This window comes from Mus caroli, unplaced genomic scaffold, assembly GCF_978045245.1.
Source record: "Mus caroli unplaced genomic scaffold, Mus_caroli_1 scaffold_17, whole genome shotgun sequence".
In the NCBI taxonomy this organism is placed as follows: domain Eukaryota; kingdom Metazoa; phylum Chordata; class Mammalia; order Rodentia; family Muridae; genus Mus; species Mus caroli.
In genome coordinates, this window is record NW_028227272.1 from 34,936,379 (window position 1) to 34,951,448 (window position 15,070).

The window sequence follows — 15,070 nt, forward strand, 5'->3', positions numbered from 1 at the left end:
GAGGGCCTATAAAAACTGGGTCCTCTTTCCCCTCGAGGTCGACTCCTCTACCCCTGCGTGGGATATGAGTCGTCCCCAGAGCTCTGGCTTTTATTGTCCTGAGGCCTGAGCGAGGGGCCCCTCTCAGAGTCTTTCTGTTTGTTCATTTTGCTTTGTTCTACATTTTTTGGTTAGTAAGTAGCCAAGACAAAAACAAAAACAAGAAAAACCAAGAACTCCACTGACTAAAAACACGGCAGATTCAAATCTTTTTTTTTAAAGAATTATTTATTTTTTTATGTATATGAGTACAATGTAGCTGTCTTCAGACACACAGGAAGAGTACATCAGATGGTTGTGAGTCACCATGTGGTTGCTGGGAATTAAACTCAGGACCTCTAGAAGAGTAGTCAGTGCGCTTAAACTCTGAGCTGTCTTTCCAGCCTTCATTCAAATCTTTTAATAGTAGTTATTCTCATTGAATCTTTTCTCTGAAAAGGGGGAGGGAGGAGGAAGAAGGAAAACATAGATGTTAGTTTTGTATTAGAAGCAGCTCAGCAGCAATGCCTTCTTAAAGCCACGCAAGAAGGAAAATCTGTGAGGAACGAATCCTTTCTTCCATCTAAGAATGGTAGCTCTCTGAGTAGGTTCTAAAAAATACTCTGAGAGTAGTTTCTTAACTGCTGTCCATCTGTAAGAGAAAATTTTGATTTACTAGTTCATTCATTCATTCACTCAACAGATATTTTTGGAGAGCAATTAGAAAAAAAAACAAAAACAAAGGAAATAGGAAGGGAAAAAATACTATTTCCTATTTCCTCTCAGTACTCAGAGATAAAAAGGAAAACCAGCGTCCCAGGCCCTGTGCCTCAGGGTAGCCCTCCCTTGTCTGCTAAGTGTGTGGGGCTGGGACCTATGGTAAGGAAGTTGATGTCAAAGGTCAGCAACTCACACCGCATTCCAGGATGCTCTGGGGGAAATGATCTCAGACAAGGAAAGGTTGCAGACCAGACTGCTTCCCTTCCGTCTCTCTGCAAACTTCTAGCTTAGTGTTACAGCTCCGCTGTCGACCTCCTCAATCCTCATGGCTTAGCTGCTACTCTTGCTCAATTCTTAGTGTCAGTGTCTCTATCCCATGTCTGCTGCATCCATTCTAGCCTTCTAGGCTCTTATTTTACTCACCCTGGCATGCTTAGTACTTAGATTGCACCATTAGCAATCACTATGGCAAACTGAGTACTACCATTTAACCAGCATCCACACCAGTAAGTGGACTATTGCCAGCACCCTAGAAATTTCCTCATGTTCTCCTAGTCCCTTTGCATCCCCACTCCAAGGGTCACCACTATTCTGACTTCCTTCACATAGCATAGATGATTTTTTCCTGGTATTGAGTTTCATGTAAATGGTAACATGCAACACCTGTTTGCTATGTGTTTCTTTCCCACGAACAGTATATGCAAGTTTCTTTCAGGGGTGTAAGAATCCATCATTCCCTGGTGAGTATCTACAAGGATATGGCACAGAGCTGGAGCTCAACAAATATTTGATGTGCAAAGGAACAAAATATTGAACAAATAGAAATGACCATGAAAGAAGGGCTTCAGATTTGAGACAAGTCTTGGGAAATGGTCAGGAGTTTGTGACCAAGATCAAGAAAAGAAAGGTATTCCAAGAGAGGCAGAGTCTGCCCAAAGGCATGGCCTTGTGTGGTGGGAGGGGGGACCAGTCTGAAAGCCACAGGAATTGATAAGCCCCGAGCAAGAAGCAAGGGCTGTGTGAAGAGCACCGGCAGCTGAAGAGCTGGGAAAACAGGCAGATGTCAGATCTCAAGGGCCCCGGATAAATATATAGATGAGAAGATGGCTTTTTAGGTGTTTCTACGGGTGTTGAAATTTAAGGGGATTTAAAAAAAAACAAAACAGTATTTTTGAAGTCAACTCATTAATCATGTATCCTGGTGTTCTCAGAAAAGAGTCTGAGGCCCCCTGTAACTTTCACAGACAACAAGCTCTTGTAAACATGTAGGAAAGACTGAGAAGTCTGGCAGACAAGTGAGCTCCTCTTCCGTTCAAAGGAAAGGCCAGCTCATGTGGGACATTTGAATGCACTGAGTCTATCCCCTTCATCCTGTTTTGCCAGACTGGGAGAAGAAGGTGGGAACTCTGCCCCTCCCCCCCATCAGACATGGCTGTGAGGAGACTCGACCCCCACACAGAGAATGTAGAGATACTCTTGGTATCTTTACCACCCACAAAGGCTTACATCATACACCAGTGGGTCTCAAACTTAGAGTGTAGATCGGAAAAACCTTGAGGCCATATCAAAACTCAGTGCTGACTCTCCCCCAGGATTTACATTCCACTGGTTGTGATGGGACCCAAGAACTGACCTGTCCTTGAGTTCCCTGTGGTGGCATTGTTGCTGCAAGAGTGTTACAATGTCTCCTTTTTCTTCTTGCAGAGATGTGAATTCTCCAGCCCTATCATTCCTGAGCTTCAACTAAATGTCTCACTAAATGTTTCTCTTAATATAATTTATCAGAAAAAATATAGGGCATCCAGTTAAATTTAATAACTAATATTAGTACATTTCAGATAGGTAGTACTCGACACTCGTGACATTATTGGTTGCCTGAAACCCAAAGTTTGTGTTCATTAGTCAAGAGCTTGGTCAAACTATTTAAGGTCCTAATGTCTTCAGATAGAAAGGAACAGTAAAGGCAATTAGCTTGTTGGGCTAAGTTACAGAAGCCACATATGTGGGCTGGGGAGACGGCTGAATAAGCATGAAGCTCTGAGCGTGGTTCTCCAGCTTCCATACAAAAGTTGGGTCTAGCCATGCTGGCTGTAGTCCCAGCCCTGGGGCGTCAGGGTTAGACAGATTCCTGGAGCTTGCTGTCCAGTGCGCAGAGCTGAATGAGTAAGCTCCGGATTCAGTGAGAAATCCTATCTCAAAAAAACTAAAGTGCAGGGCGTGGTGGCGCACGCCTCTGATCCCAGCACTCGGGAGGCAGAGGCAGGTGGATTTCTGAGTTCGAGGCCAGCCTCGTCTACAAAGTGAGTTCCAGGACAGCCGGGGCTACACAGAGAAACCCTGTCTCGAAAAACAAACAAACAAACAAACAAAAATTAAAGTGGGGAGCCGGGCTGTGGTGGTGCAAACCTTTAATCCCAGCACCCGGGAGGTAGAGGTAGGCAGATCTTTGAGTTCCAGGCCAGAATAGTCTAGAAATTGAGTTCAGGACAGTCCAAGGTTACACAGAGAAATCCTGTCTCGAAAAAAATAAAAAAATAAATAAAACAAAACAAAATGAAGTGGAGAGCAACTGAGGAAGAATACCAGCACCGGCCTCTGTGTCCATGCTTGCACACACACATATGCATACACAGAACACACACGCACACACAGACACATGCACACACACACACACAATGTATGTAAAGTGCCAGGCAGGAGGTTAGTGGCGCCAACAAATGGCGGCTGACTCCTCTGCCTATCGCATCTGGAAGCTCACGTGTTTAGCAGAGGAACAGAAGCCTCATCAAGAGTAGCTGTGAATATATTCCCCAGAGCACAGTCCTTTTTCTACCTCAGGGAGACTCCACCTCACTACCCTCTCTGACCCCAGGCTACAAACTCGTGTTCCTGGAGTTTCTTTAAACCCCCAAAGAGCTCGAAAGTGCCTGCTACACTTAGTGGTCAGTAAACACTAATTGGGGGAGTGGTGAAACGCAGCCCCATCCATCTCTCCGCCCCCTCAGATCCGCACTTACTTGGATACCGCCGGATGGATCTGATTGGCCGGTTGTTTTCGTTCGTCTCTGTGATGTGGCAGACGTATTTTTCATTTAACTTGACTGGATATCTGAGGACAGAGTACACTCTGTACAAGCCGTTCATCTGCTCCTCCAGGATCTCCACCGTACTGTGGTTGCTCAGGTCCCTCTCTCCCCGGTCCAACCAGGTCACATTGGGTGTGAGGTACCAGCCTTTGGATGTGCACGTAACCACATCTTCATCATCGATCTTGTCAAACTTCACCTGGGGCGTTTCAGAATCTGGTTGGGAAAAAAAATAACAAAATAATTAGTTCCTGTTTTAGTTTAGTCCCGGGAGGTTCAAGCCTTCAGTGTTTATGTTAACGTTCTGAGATCCCCATATTGAAAACTTTGGCCCAAGCATAATTAGAGAAACACAAGATATGTGTAGTCTCCTGCTATCTATTGCTGCTGTCTTCATTTTGGAGGATCTTTTCTTCTTACTGTGGGTTCATTCCAAACTCTCCACTGACCTCAGATGCCCCAATTGAGAATCACAGAAGAGCCTGTGACCACACAACCCGGAACAAACCGGATCTCATCTGACCTCAGAAGTTCAGCAGGGTCAGGCCCACTTAGTACTTAGATAGGCTAATCACAGAAGATAAGTAATAACTAGGACACATTCCTGTAATTTCCATTACACAGAAGGCTGAGACAGGGGGACTACTGTGAAAGGCCAGACTGGTCTACAGAGAAAGATCCTGTCTCAAAAAAGAAACAAACAAAAAAATGAGAAGCAATTCTCACTGCCTTCCCACCTCTTTCACCTCTTACCCTGGAGGGAGGCAGCCTGGCAGAGCTCACAGTACCATGTGCTGTCAGAAAGAACAGTTTTCCATGCAGTCCTAGAGGGTAAGGGTCCCTGGGGGAATGTGGATTCAGCCCAATCGATGTTTTTAAAACTACCTTTTAGATTTAAATCTTTAAATTATATGCATATTTGTTGCCTGCACCATGTACATGCCCAGTGCTCATGGAGACCAGAAGGGTGGTTGCGTTGCCTGGAACTGGAGTTATAATCAACCGTGAGCCATGTAGGAGCTAGGAATCACACCGATGCTCTTCACTAAAAAGCCATCTCTGTGGCCCTGAAACCTTTGCTTTAATAGCGAGAAGAGTGAAGCCTTAGGAAGGCCCAGTGTCCTCCAACATCAGAACTCCAGCCTCCTGATTCCCAGTTCAGTGCCATTCACACCAAACTGTGTCTGACCTTAGCACCTTCCTAGAGGACTACTGTTATATCAAGTGGGGGGAGGGGGGGAGAGGAGAGAAGTGGGGGAGGGGAGAATGGGGGTGGCAGTTACCATGTGTAACACTTGGGATTCAACCAGTGCAGCCTTGGCTACCCTTCGGTTCATTCATATTAAATTAGTGAGTGATTCATACTGGTACAGATAAAACACCTTTTGCTCAGAGAAACCGTTTTTAGCTAAAGTAAACTGATATTCCACTAGGAGTGAAGTAATCTGAGTTAGAAAAATGAGCTCAACCTTGTGGACTGAGAGCAGACCTGAAAGCAAGTTCGTCTGAGAAGTTCGTTTACCTTCCACTATCAGCTTGACTGTGCTCTCTCCTCTCCCATTGGGGCTGACAGCTCTGCACTTGTACAAGGCTTCGTCCGAGAAATCCACGTTTTGCAGTTGAAGGGTCAGGATGCCCTCAGAAATCTCACTCTGATCCACAGAGACTCGTCCTTCATATAAGGCATTCTGGTCTTCGAGTTGCTCTTCGTTGTCATAAAACTGGTAAACCACCTTGGTGAAAACTTGAAAGAAGTCGTAGTACCTGAAAAATCGATAAAACTCACGATCCTCCGCGTCATACTCTTCGATTATGTCTTCTCTTTCCCAGTAAAACTCAAGGTTCTCTGTGCTGTCTATGAAGGAGAATTCGCAGTCAAGGCTCACGTCAGTGAACGGGTGGGCCCGCACCTCGTCTGCTGATGCTGGATTGTCAAAGAAGACATGGGGTCAGCAAAGGCCAGTGACCACAGCATGGTCTAAGGAACAACACTATGACCCAGAGCAGCTACTGCAGGAGGATGGCTGCTTATAAAATCACTAGAAGGCTGGAGAATTGTGCCCAAATAGGTGTAAGGAGGATGAGGCTTGTGGTGTGTGCTGGGCCCCTGAATTGTGCCAGGCCCAGAATGACACAGCAGAATAGATCTGTCAGAGTAGACTTGTCGGGCTGTGTCACTGAGGGTGTTGGCTCCTAGGCCAAGCTGTGCTTGCCAGGTTCTCACTGGCAGAAGAAAACTGTCCCATGCACCCTGCAGCATAACCTTTGCATCTCCTCCATCAGCAGCCAGCTCCGCTCTTAGGTAAACATGGCTGATTGATGGAGCAGGCCTTGCCCCCAGAACCTTAATGTCAAAACGATCTTCAAACTGTTCTTTCCTCTCTGCTTCAGCAATCCAGGAAGGCACATCGGAATGTCAGGAAGATGGTTAATACGTGAAAATCTTTCAGCAAACTAACCTATTCTACCTGACACAAATACCTCCCAGACAGGGCAGAGTTCTCACTAGGGCCCTGACGGTTGTGGGGACCACAGCCATGGACTATACACAACTCATGGGTTCTTGGCATGGAATAGATTCCTGGCTGTGGTAACAGAGAAAGAGAGAGAGAGAGAGAGAGAGAGAGAGAGAGAGAGAGAGAAACAGACAGAGAGAGAGAGAGACTGGGGTGGGGGGAGTTGACAGAGCACCTGACTTGATATTTTCAAACTATTTCCACCCTGAACTTGCCACCAGCAACAGATGAAGACTATAGCTTGCCATTTCAATCTGAATCTCTCTCTCTCTCTCTCTCTCTCTCTCTCTCTCTCTCTCTCTCTCTCTCTCCCTGTCTGATCTGTTTCACTAGATGACAGACAGCAAAAGGGACAAATCAGTGAGAGGGAGCCTCAGCAAGGGCACTGCTTCATATAAAAATCTATGATGACATAGAAGGAAACTAAGCACTAAAAGCAATTCTGGGTGTCACATTGAGTGGGCAAAGAAGCCTCCAAGCCATTAGCAAGGTGCCTGCCAGATATCCAGCAGAGGACAGAAGGCCCAATCTGCTCACCCCAGCTCTCTCTCTCTCTCTCTCTCTCTCTCTCTCTGTGTGTGTGTGTGTGTGTGTGTGTGTGTGTGTGTGTGTGTGTGTTTGTCTATGTCCTGGAGAACCCTGACTTTATCAGTTTATGTTTATTTTGTGTTTACATATTTTAATACCTTTCTTTTCTTTATTTAACTTTAGTCTGCAAACTACACAGAAGCAGGTGCTCTCTAATACTAGGAGGTGGGTTGTTCAGGGACACACAGTTCACTTTGCGGGTGGTAGCAGACTCTACTGAGTCTCTGGACTCTGGTTCCAAAGCTCTCCCTCCAAAATGTGCTCTTTCAGCTAATAGTAGTCATTCTTTCTAAAGTTGACAAGCAAATCAATTACCAGGGAAACGGGTGAATGGATACAAAGAAAGGCAAGACCGAAGGGACAGCATAGGAAGGAGCCTGTTATGTAATGCTTGGAAGGGTGGGTTTGCATATTTTTTAAGCCCTGGTCTGAAAAATTACAAATCCAAGCTCTGGTTCTGAATAGCTCCTTACTTACCATGTGGCTTCAGGCAGCTTCATTTCTGTGTATATAATTAGGACACCACCTGCTCCAGTGGTTGTGAGACACCTTGGGATTTTAGAGACTGTTTTTATATGGCGTGGCTCAGTCATCTTCCAGAGGGGCAACAGGAAGAGAGCAGATGTGTGTAGCTGCACTCACTTCAAGCTCTCTCAGAAGAATACATATTCTACTCCATGGGGGATCCTTGATATTAACATCTAGGGTTCAACCTAGAAGGTCTTGCTAGAGCCATACCCTTTACAGCCTTGGAAGGAAAGGCTTCATTCACAGTCTAGACCCTCAACGTGCCAGCTGATATATAAAACATCCCGGTTAGCACTAACAGCTGTAACCCCCTCTTTCTCATCAGCATCCACACCCATTCTTTTTAATGGCTTGGATAGCACTTTAGTGTGAGCAACTCTCAACTCATTTTGACTTTGTCTCCTTTACCTACACACAAACATAGGCACACACACTCACACACATGCACACGCACATGCATATCAATCATCAAGTGAAAAGTGCCAGGAAATATTGCCCAGTGAACCAAGGCTTGTATTAAGTCCCAAGTTATCTCTGAGGTCTAAGGATATCTTCAAACTGATGCTGCCCATCAGAGACAAGAGCCACCGAGGGAGGGCTCCGGTGAAATGACATGCACCTTAAGGACTGTAATGTGTTAGGTCACTCTGTGGAACAAGTATCTTGCAGTTTGCACAGTAGCTTTTTATAATTTTTTAAAGTAAATGTTACTTATATACTTCAGGTTAGATCAATGACATTAACAATTTCAAAATCTGTGCCTGGCTCATCACCAACGTTTTTTGCAGACTTGAATACAGCTCTAAAAAGAAGTCATGTTGTATGACCAAATACTCTGATACTATAAAACTGGGTACTTTTCAAAGTCACCTGAAGGTGGGAGTTTTCATTTCTGTTGGGAAGTTTGCACTAAACATGGGGATAAAGTTAGTTATGTGGCTATGGCTCAAACAGACAAACCACATTTGGAGGGAGGGGTTTCTCCTTAAAACAGAACTAATGTTTTTACAAAATGTATATTATATTCTCCCACCCATCTCACCATGTTTTGTAAGGCAAATATAATATTCCTTTTTCATATTTAGCAAATAACAAGACTGAGATTTGAAGAGATTGAATCACCTGCTTGGGTTTTATTTTTATTATTTTTTAATCACTGTCCTCACAACCTCCAAAATAGTTCAGAAATTCAAAGTTTTTGAAAACAAATCACTCACCTGCAGCATGAAGAAGTAGAAGTAGGCTAACCCACACCAAAAAGAAAGCCATTCTGTGAGGAACAAAAGGGTAAACATTTGTTTCAGCTAACAGAAAACCCGGACCCCACAGCCACAGCCGTCTGTGGGGAGTGGGGTCTTCATCATATCACCTGTACATTCTGTGTGTAGATAAAGATACAGCACTCAAACTGAGTCTAGCCTCTCACTTGGCTTCACTTCTAATTATTCCTCCAAACCTTAAATTCCACTAATACATCCCAGCATGATAGTGCCATACCCCCAACACACACACACACACACACACACACACACACGCCATTGTATCATTACTGACATCATTTAAGGGGTAATATGACAAATAACAGTCACTAGGATGATAGCCAAATGTCATGGAGGAAATGGTCTAAAAATACCATGTGTTTTTTATAACCCAAGAAGATTTTACTAACTCTATCTGATGTGAAAGCTTGTCATTAAGAAAGATAAGACTCCCAGGCCTTCCCGATTGCCTTCAACTCCAGGTAAACAGAATTTTCACCCCTCTGCAGTTCCTCTGTCCTCTGCACTGCTGTGTAATTCTCTTACACATTAATAAAGCTTGTTTTCAATGATCTAAACAAGGGCTTAATGTAAAATAATTTTTAATAGCCAAAAATATTGAAATCACTTTCAACTTATCTACTTTGCTATTTATATTTGTGTCTAACTACACATCTATTAGGCTGATTGTTCCTCAAGAACAGGACTAGGCATTCTTCTTATTTAAAATACCCATCATAGTAGTCCATAAATTTTAAATCCAATAAATATTCATTAATAGAACTAAGTGAATCTGGCTTAATTTTTTTTTAACAAAGTTTCATTGTCGGGGTTGGGGTGGGGGTGGGGTAGGGAATAAAACAACCTCTTCAAAAAGCTAAAACAAACAAATAAAAGAAATTAATGCACTAGTACTAATGAAAGTAAATTATTCTAAAACAGAAAATTCTAGCCAAGCAGCCAGGCCTCGCTTCTAGTGGTTGGTTATATCTTCTTGAAGTCTCTTTGGTTTGCAGAAAAACCACAGAGAAGTCTATGAACCATCGCCGTGGCCACATGATCATTATGGGCCCAGACACAGTTGGAGTAGACATTTCAACACTTCAGTTACACGGTGAGATGCTTGACTGGCCAGCAATTCCTCCCTCCCAGGTACACATTCTCTTTATGCAAAGAACTTACCTGTATGCCAGCTGGTTTCTCTGATCAGCCAGGTAAGAAGCAAGTGAGGTGGAGCAGCAGGCCTTCGAAGGGTTAGCTGTGTGGCAGTCCTCAGGGAGAGGGCTCGGAGACACTGCTATTACCAACCTGTTGCCACAGATGTTCAGTAAGGAACTGAGAGAAGACAATATTCCTACAGTCATAGTTGTTAGTTTAAAAGTCTCATGAGGCAAACTAAAAAGAAAATTCTAAACCTCTGCTGAGCACTTATTCTAAACTCATTTTTAAGTAAAAAAAATTTGAAATCTAAAAAAATAGTATGTGGGAAATATTTGCCGTATAATTTTGGTGGAAAAATAAAAACCAAAGTACACAATGTTACATGCACATGGTACATGATAGCAACCTTGTGAGAGGAACTGTGTGCTCACAGAAGAAGAAAAATATATCATCATCATCATCATAGCAGTGATTATTTCTGGGGGTGGGGGATCCAATCCTAGTACTTTCATTACATGTTCCTGAATTAGTGAGCTTTTATATTACATGTTGACAAAGAAAACTGGAAGAATAAGAGCGATAGATGTATACACATCCGGTGGTACAGAGAATGGGGGTCCAGAAAGGAGCAAGCAAAACAGACTTCTCCCTTGTAAGTACAGATTAACTCACATTCATGAATGCAAACTTTTTATTAAGACATCTGTTTCTCTTTCCCATCCACACAGCCCACAGATTACCATCCCATCTTACCTGGGCTGACTGCCTCCTGACCCTCAGAATAGCCAAGGTGAACTATATATAGTCCAGCACATGAGCAAGCCTGTCTGTCAATCAACGCACTCCGTATACCAGGGCAGATAACATGGTGCCAAGAACTGCAGATAGCCTCCAGCTGGGAGTCACATTGGATCATACTCTCCATGCTCATTTACGACTGATTTCTGTCATAGATAGGTTAGCATAATGTCTTTGAGAGTAACATGTATTGACATGTCTTTGCTTAACAGTGTTCCACTCACCATATGGATCAATCACATTTTACCAATCGTCTATCAATTTACGGATTTTGGGGTTAATTCCAGTTTTCCAAAGTGACTAATCTATTTTTCATTCCCACCATCAGCCTATGAGATAGATAGCCTATGCGCCCATTGTTCACATATGCACTAACGCTGGTTGCTATTTTATTTTGGCTTTTCTAGGTGGGCATGAGTAGATAGATCATCGTGGCTTTTATTCATGTTTCCTGGATGACTAACAATGTTTATTATCTTTTCCCATGTTCAGGTGGTATGTATGTGTCTCCCTTCTAAAATAGCATTTTTCAGTGATCTGTACTTTCTATTCCTACACAGGAAGTCCTACACACTTGAAGGCAGTGGGGTGTTTCAAATTGAGATATTCTCCCATATTCTTGGGCACCTAAATACTTGATCCCCACTTGATGACATTATTTGGGTAGGTTGAGGAGGCGTGGCTTGCTGAGAGAAGTATTTCAGTGGGGGTGGGTTTTGAGGTTTGAGGTTTGAAAAGCCATGAACCCTTTCCAGTGTGCTGTGTTTGATTTTCTTGCCCTTTGGGGTTCTTGGGTTCCCGAGATGTGAGCTCTCAGCCAAGGCTTTGTGCCACCTACTGCCTCTGCTCTGATAACATGGGCTGGAAGTGTGAGCCAAAGAAATTTGTTCCTACACATTGTTGGTCATGGTGTTTTATCACAGCCACAGAATAGTAACTCAGCCAGGCAGTGATTCAGCGTTTTGAAAACTTATGAAAACTATACGTTAAATTGCATTGTGTTGCCACCCAGATCCATCATATCTTGTGATTTGGAAAGTTAATTAATTCTCCTATGTCTTGGTTTTATTTGTATGTAAAATGGCATTAATACTATCTAAGTTACAGTTTGGAGATGACATTGAGTAAAATATTGATCACAAAGCCCATAAAACAGTATATGGCACTTAGAACCAATAAATGTTACCTTTTTTAATAATAAAAAAAAAAGTGCGGGTATTTTGCCTGTGTGTTATTCTGTGACCGTGGAAGCCAGAGGAGGACATCGGAGCCCTTGGAACTGAAGTTACAGGTGGCTATGAGCTGAGATCTGGGTGCTGGGAGCTAAATCCAGGTCCTCTGGAAGAGCAGCCAATGCTCTTAACCGCTAAGCTGTTTCTCCAGCCCATATTTTTAGTATTTATACTTTTCAATGTATATCCACATAGTATTTGTGTTGGCTTACAGACAATTCTACTAGGTTCCTCCCAACAGCAACCTAGCAACAGCTTGTGTCATCACTGGCCCGGTTCGAGCCAGATACACCAGCCCCCTTCTTCCACTCTTTTTTTTTTTCCTCTGTCCCCACATGTTCCAGGGCCAGCCTTACTTTCCCTCTTTCTATCCTTCTCTGCTCCCCCTTTCTCTGCCTCTACTACTTTTCCAGGTTCCCACTCCCTTCCCTTCCCCCACAATAAACTTCCTTATCTCAGGTCTGTTTTCAGGGGGCAACCTTGGCATGGGCCTGCCAGGTATTCTCTTACTCCCATCACCGCATTTATAGTTCATAACAATTTGATCAATGAGTATTTGTAAAGTAATAAGTTGGACGTTTACTTTACTTTAGATCATTTATCATTGACTAGCTATCAGGGAAACAACATAAGAATGAGAATGGCTAGCCATGTTATACCACTTTAGTTCCAGCCCTTGGGAGGCAGAGGCAGGTGGATTTCTGTGTATTCAAGGCTAAATTCATATAGTTGAGTGTCTGGACAGCTAAAGTAAGCTACATAGCGAGACCTTGTCTCCCGGAAACAGTGTCGGTTTAGTTATGAAATATAGACTAAGCAAGTAGTTAAAATAAGAAAATATGGAGTCACTCAAGCACACACACACCCAAAAAAGATTTCATCAGGTTTGAGACGGAAAAAAAAAGCTTAAAATGAAGTAAACCCAATGCTAATATCATGTAGCACTAATAAATGCTCAGCCAAAGATTCTCCCATGCAAAAAGATCATGTTATTACCTGGGTTTTCAAAATAAAGAGAGTCCAACTATCAATAGTGAAGCCTGCTTGAGGAAAGGCATACAGGAAACCATTCAATCTATCAGTCCACCAGCAAGGACAACCTAAAGCCAAAGACATGCTGCTGCTGCTAACTAAACCGGTTGAGGTTTAACTATCTGAAGACTTACTTTGAGCCCCTGGAAATACAGAGGCTGACATCTTAGGATGTACTCAAACACTATAGTCTCCAGCAAAGTACAATGATTATGTATGCCATCGTGAGGAAATAGTTATTTTTGTACACTTACTAAAAATGATAAAAATAAAAATAAAAGGAATCACTCAAGCTTTACCTACCTTTAGTTTTGACTCAACAGGCATGACTGCTCTGGGCTTGGTTGTTTGGACAGGGTCACTATGTAGCCCTGGCCAGCCTAGAACCCAGAATGTACAGTAGGCTGTCCCCAAACCTGCCTCTGCCTCTGCCTCTGCCTCCCGAGTGTTGGGACTAAGGTAATCCACCAGCATGCCTGCCCCTGTGTCCCTGAGCTATTTTAAAACTTTAACTACAGTGATAGGAAGATGAAAGAAGATTAATCTATCTTAGGGACGTGTAGATAAACCAAAATGAAAGGGATTCTGCAGGGGAAATAAGTCAAAACCCTGTGTTCCAATCTGAGCACTCGACCTTCATCTGACAGGCAGTGGTCTTTGCACACAGGTTTCACAACCAGCAAACATTGCTGGAACTCTCTGTGTCTCTTTCTAGTCTGCTTCCATGGGTTCCCTCTGGCTTCCTCGGGTTAACTTCCTAAGAGGGAACGAGAGTCGCACACATACACTCACGTACACACGTCTGATAGTCTTCATTCAGTCAGGGTCATACAAGTGATGAGCTTCCAGGCAGTCTACAGATGGCCTCTCTGATCAACTGTGGTCCTGAAGTAGGGTTACAGAACAAAAGCACAGCACCTCAAATTTTGTTTTCAACTAGGTGCTTGCCAACTACATTGTCTACTCTGGCTGGTGTCTGGTGTGCACAGAATTACCAATCTCAGCAAACTCCCTATGATTCTAATAATCACAATATTTTTGAAGTGCCATAAGTAGGTAGATGCCTTTTGAAATCCTGTCTAGTAACTATATAAAAAATCTTATCATTCAGAATAAGGGGGGGGGAGCATGAGGCTAGGTTCAATGAAGCGGTGTGTCGTAATTTAAAGGTCATGGACTTTGGAGTCACACAGATGTAACAGTAAATTTCTACAATGCCTGTCACTATTTATGTCATACAAGAGATTTACTCTCAGCTTAGGTTACCTCTTCCTCTAAAATGGGGGCAAACTGTGATTTATCTGATGTAGAAAATAAAATTAAATGTCAAGTTCCTGACAAATGAAGATGCTTAATAGGTGTTAGTCTGCTTTTAATTAAAATCGTTTATAAATAGACTGCTACTCAGAAGCTGAGGCGCTGTGGGGACTGGAGATACAATCAAAAAGGAAGACGTTCCTCTCAGCTCCTCTCAGGGACCTTTCCAGCCAGCCTAATCACTAAAAAGAAGAAAGAGAGAGGGAGGGGGAGGGGGAGGGGAAGGGGGAGGGAGAGGGAGAGAAATTACACCTGCAAAAATGCACAGCGATCACCATGTAAAGGGAAATAAATCAGACTTGGGAAGACAAATGTCTGTCCCACATTCTTGCATGCATTAATATAGATTTTAAAATCTCTCTCTCTCCACATGTAGAAAAGAGACATGTATAGGTGTGTGAGTGTGTGTGTGTGTGTGTGTGTGTGTGTGTGTGTGTGTGTGTGTGTGTGTGTGGTGTGTGCAGAAAAGGGACTGAGTGGAAGGAAGAAGGGTTTGGTTTGACAGGAAGGGGTAAGGAGAAGAGAACAAACACTGCACCCCTCATATGCAGGACATCTGTGTACATTTGTATGAAAGCAGGTCTGGCGGGAAGGGCTGGGTGGATTGAAGAGGCAAAGCCACAATGATCTGCATGTATAAGCAAGCTGTGAAGAACCACTTTACTTATCACACTTGCATAAAAAGTAATTATAGCCGGGTCATGGTGGTGCACACCTTTAATCCCAACACTTCGGAGGCAGAGGCAGAGGCAGGTGGATTTCTAAGTTTAAAGCCAGCCTGATCTACAAAGTGAGTTCCAGGACAGCCAGGGCTA

The 15,070-nt window shown here is 43.4% G+C and overlaps 1 protein-coding gene across 2 annotated transcripts; it reads right to left on the bottom strand.

The window, feature by feature from the left end:
- Positions 1–248: 248 nt before the first annotated feature.
- LOC115029549 (V-set domain-containing T-cell activation inhibitor 1-like) lies at positions 249–10,041 on the bottom strand. 2 transcript variants are annotated; one of them, XM_029470245.2, is made up of 5 exons: positions 9,898–10,041; positions 8,674–8,726; positions 5,347–5,748; positions 3,756–4,040; positions 249–470 (listed from the first exon to the last, which is right to left on the bottom strand). In XM_029470245.2, the coding sequence occupies exons 2-5, from the start codon at positions 8,723–8,725 to the stop codon at positions 439–441; spliced, it is 771 nt and encodes a 256-aa protein (XP_029326105.2). In that variant the 5' UTR covers position 8,726; positions 9,898–10,041; the 3' UTR covers positions 249–438. The 2 variants fall into 2 exon arrangements, with proteins under 2 accessions (XP_029326105.2, XP_029326108.2); XM_029470248.2 differs by having other exon boundaries at positions 5,347–5,679; positions 9,898–10,018.
- Between the last annotated feature and the right edge of the window lie 5,029 nt (positions 10,042–15,070).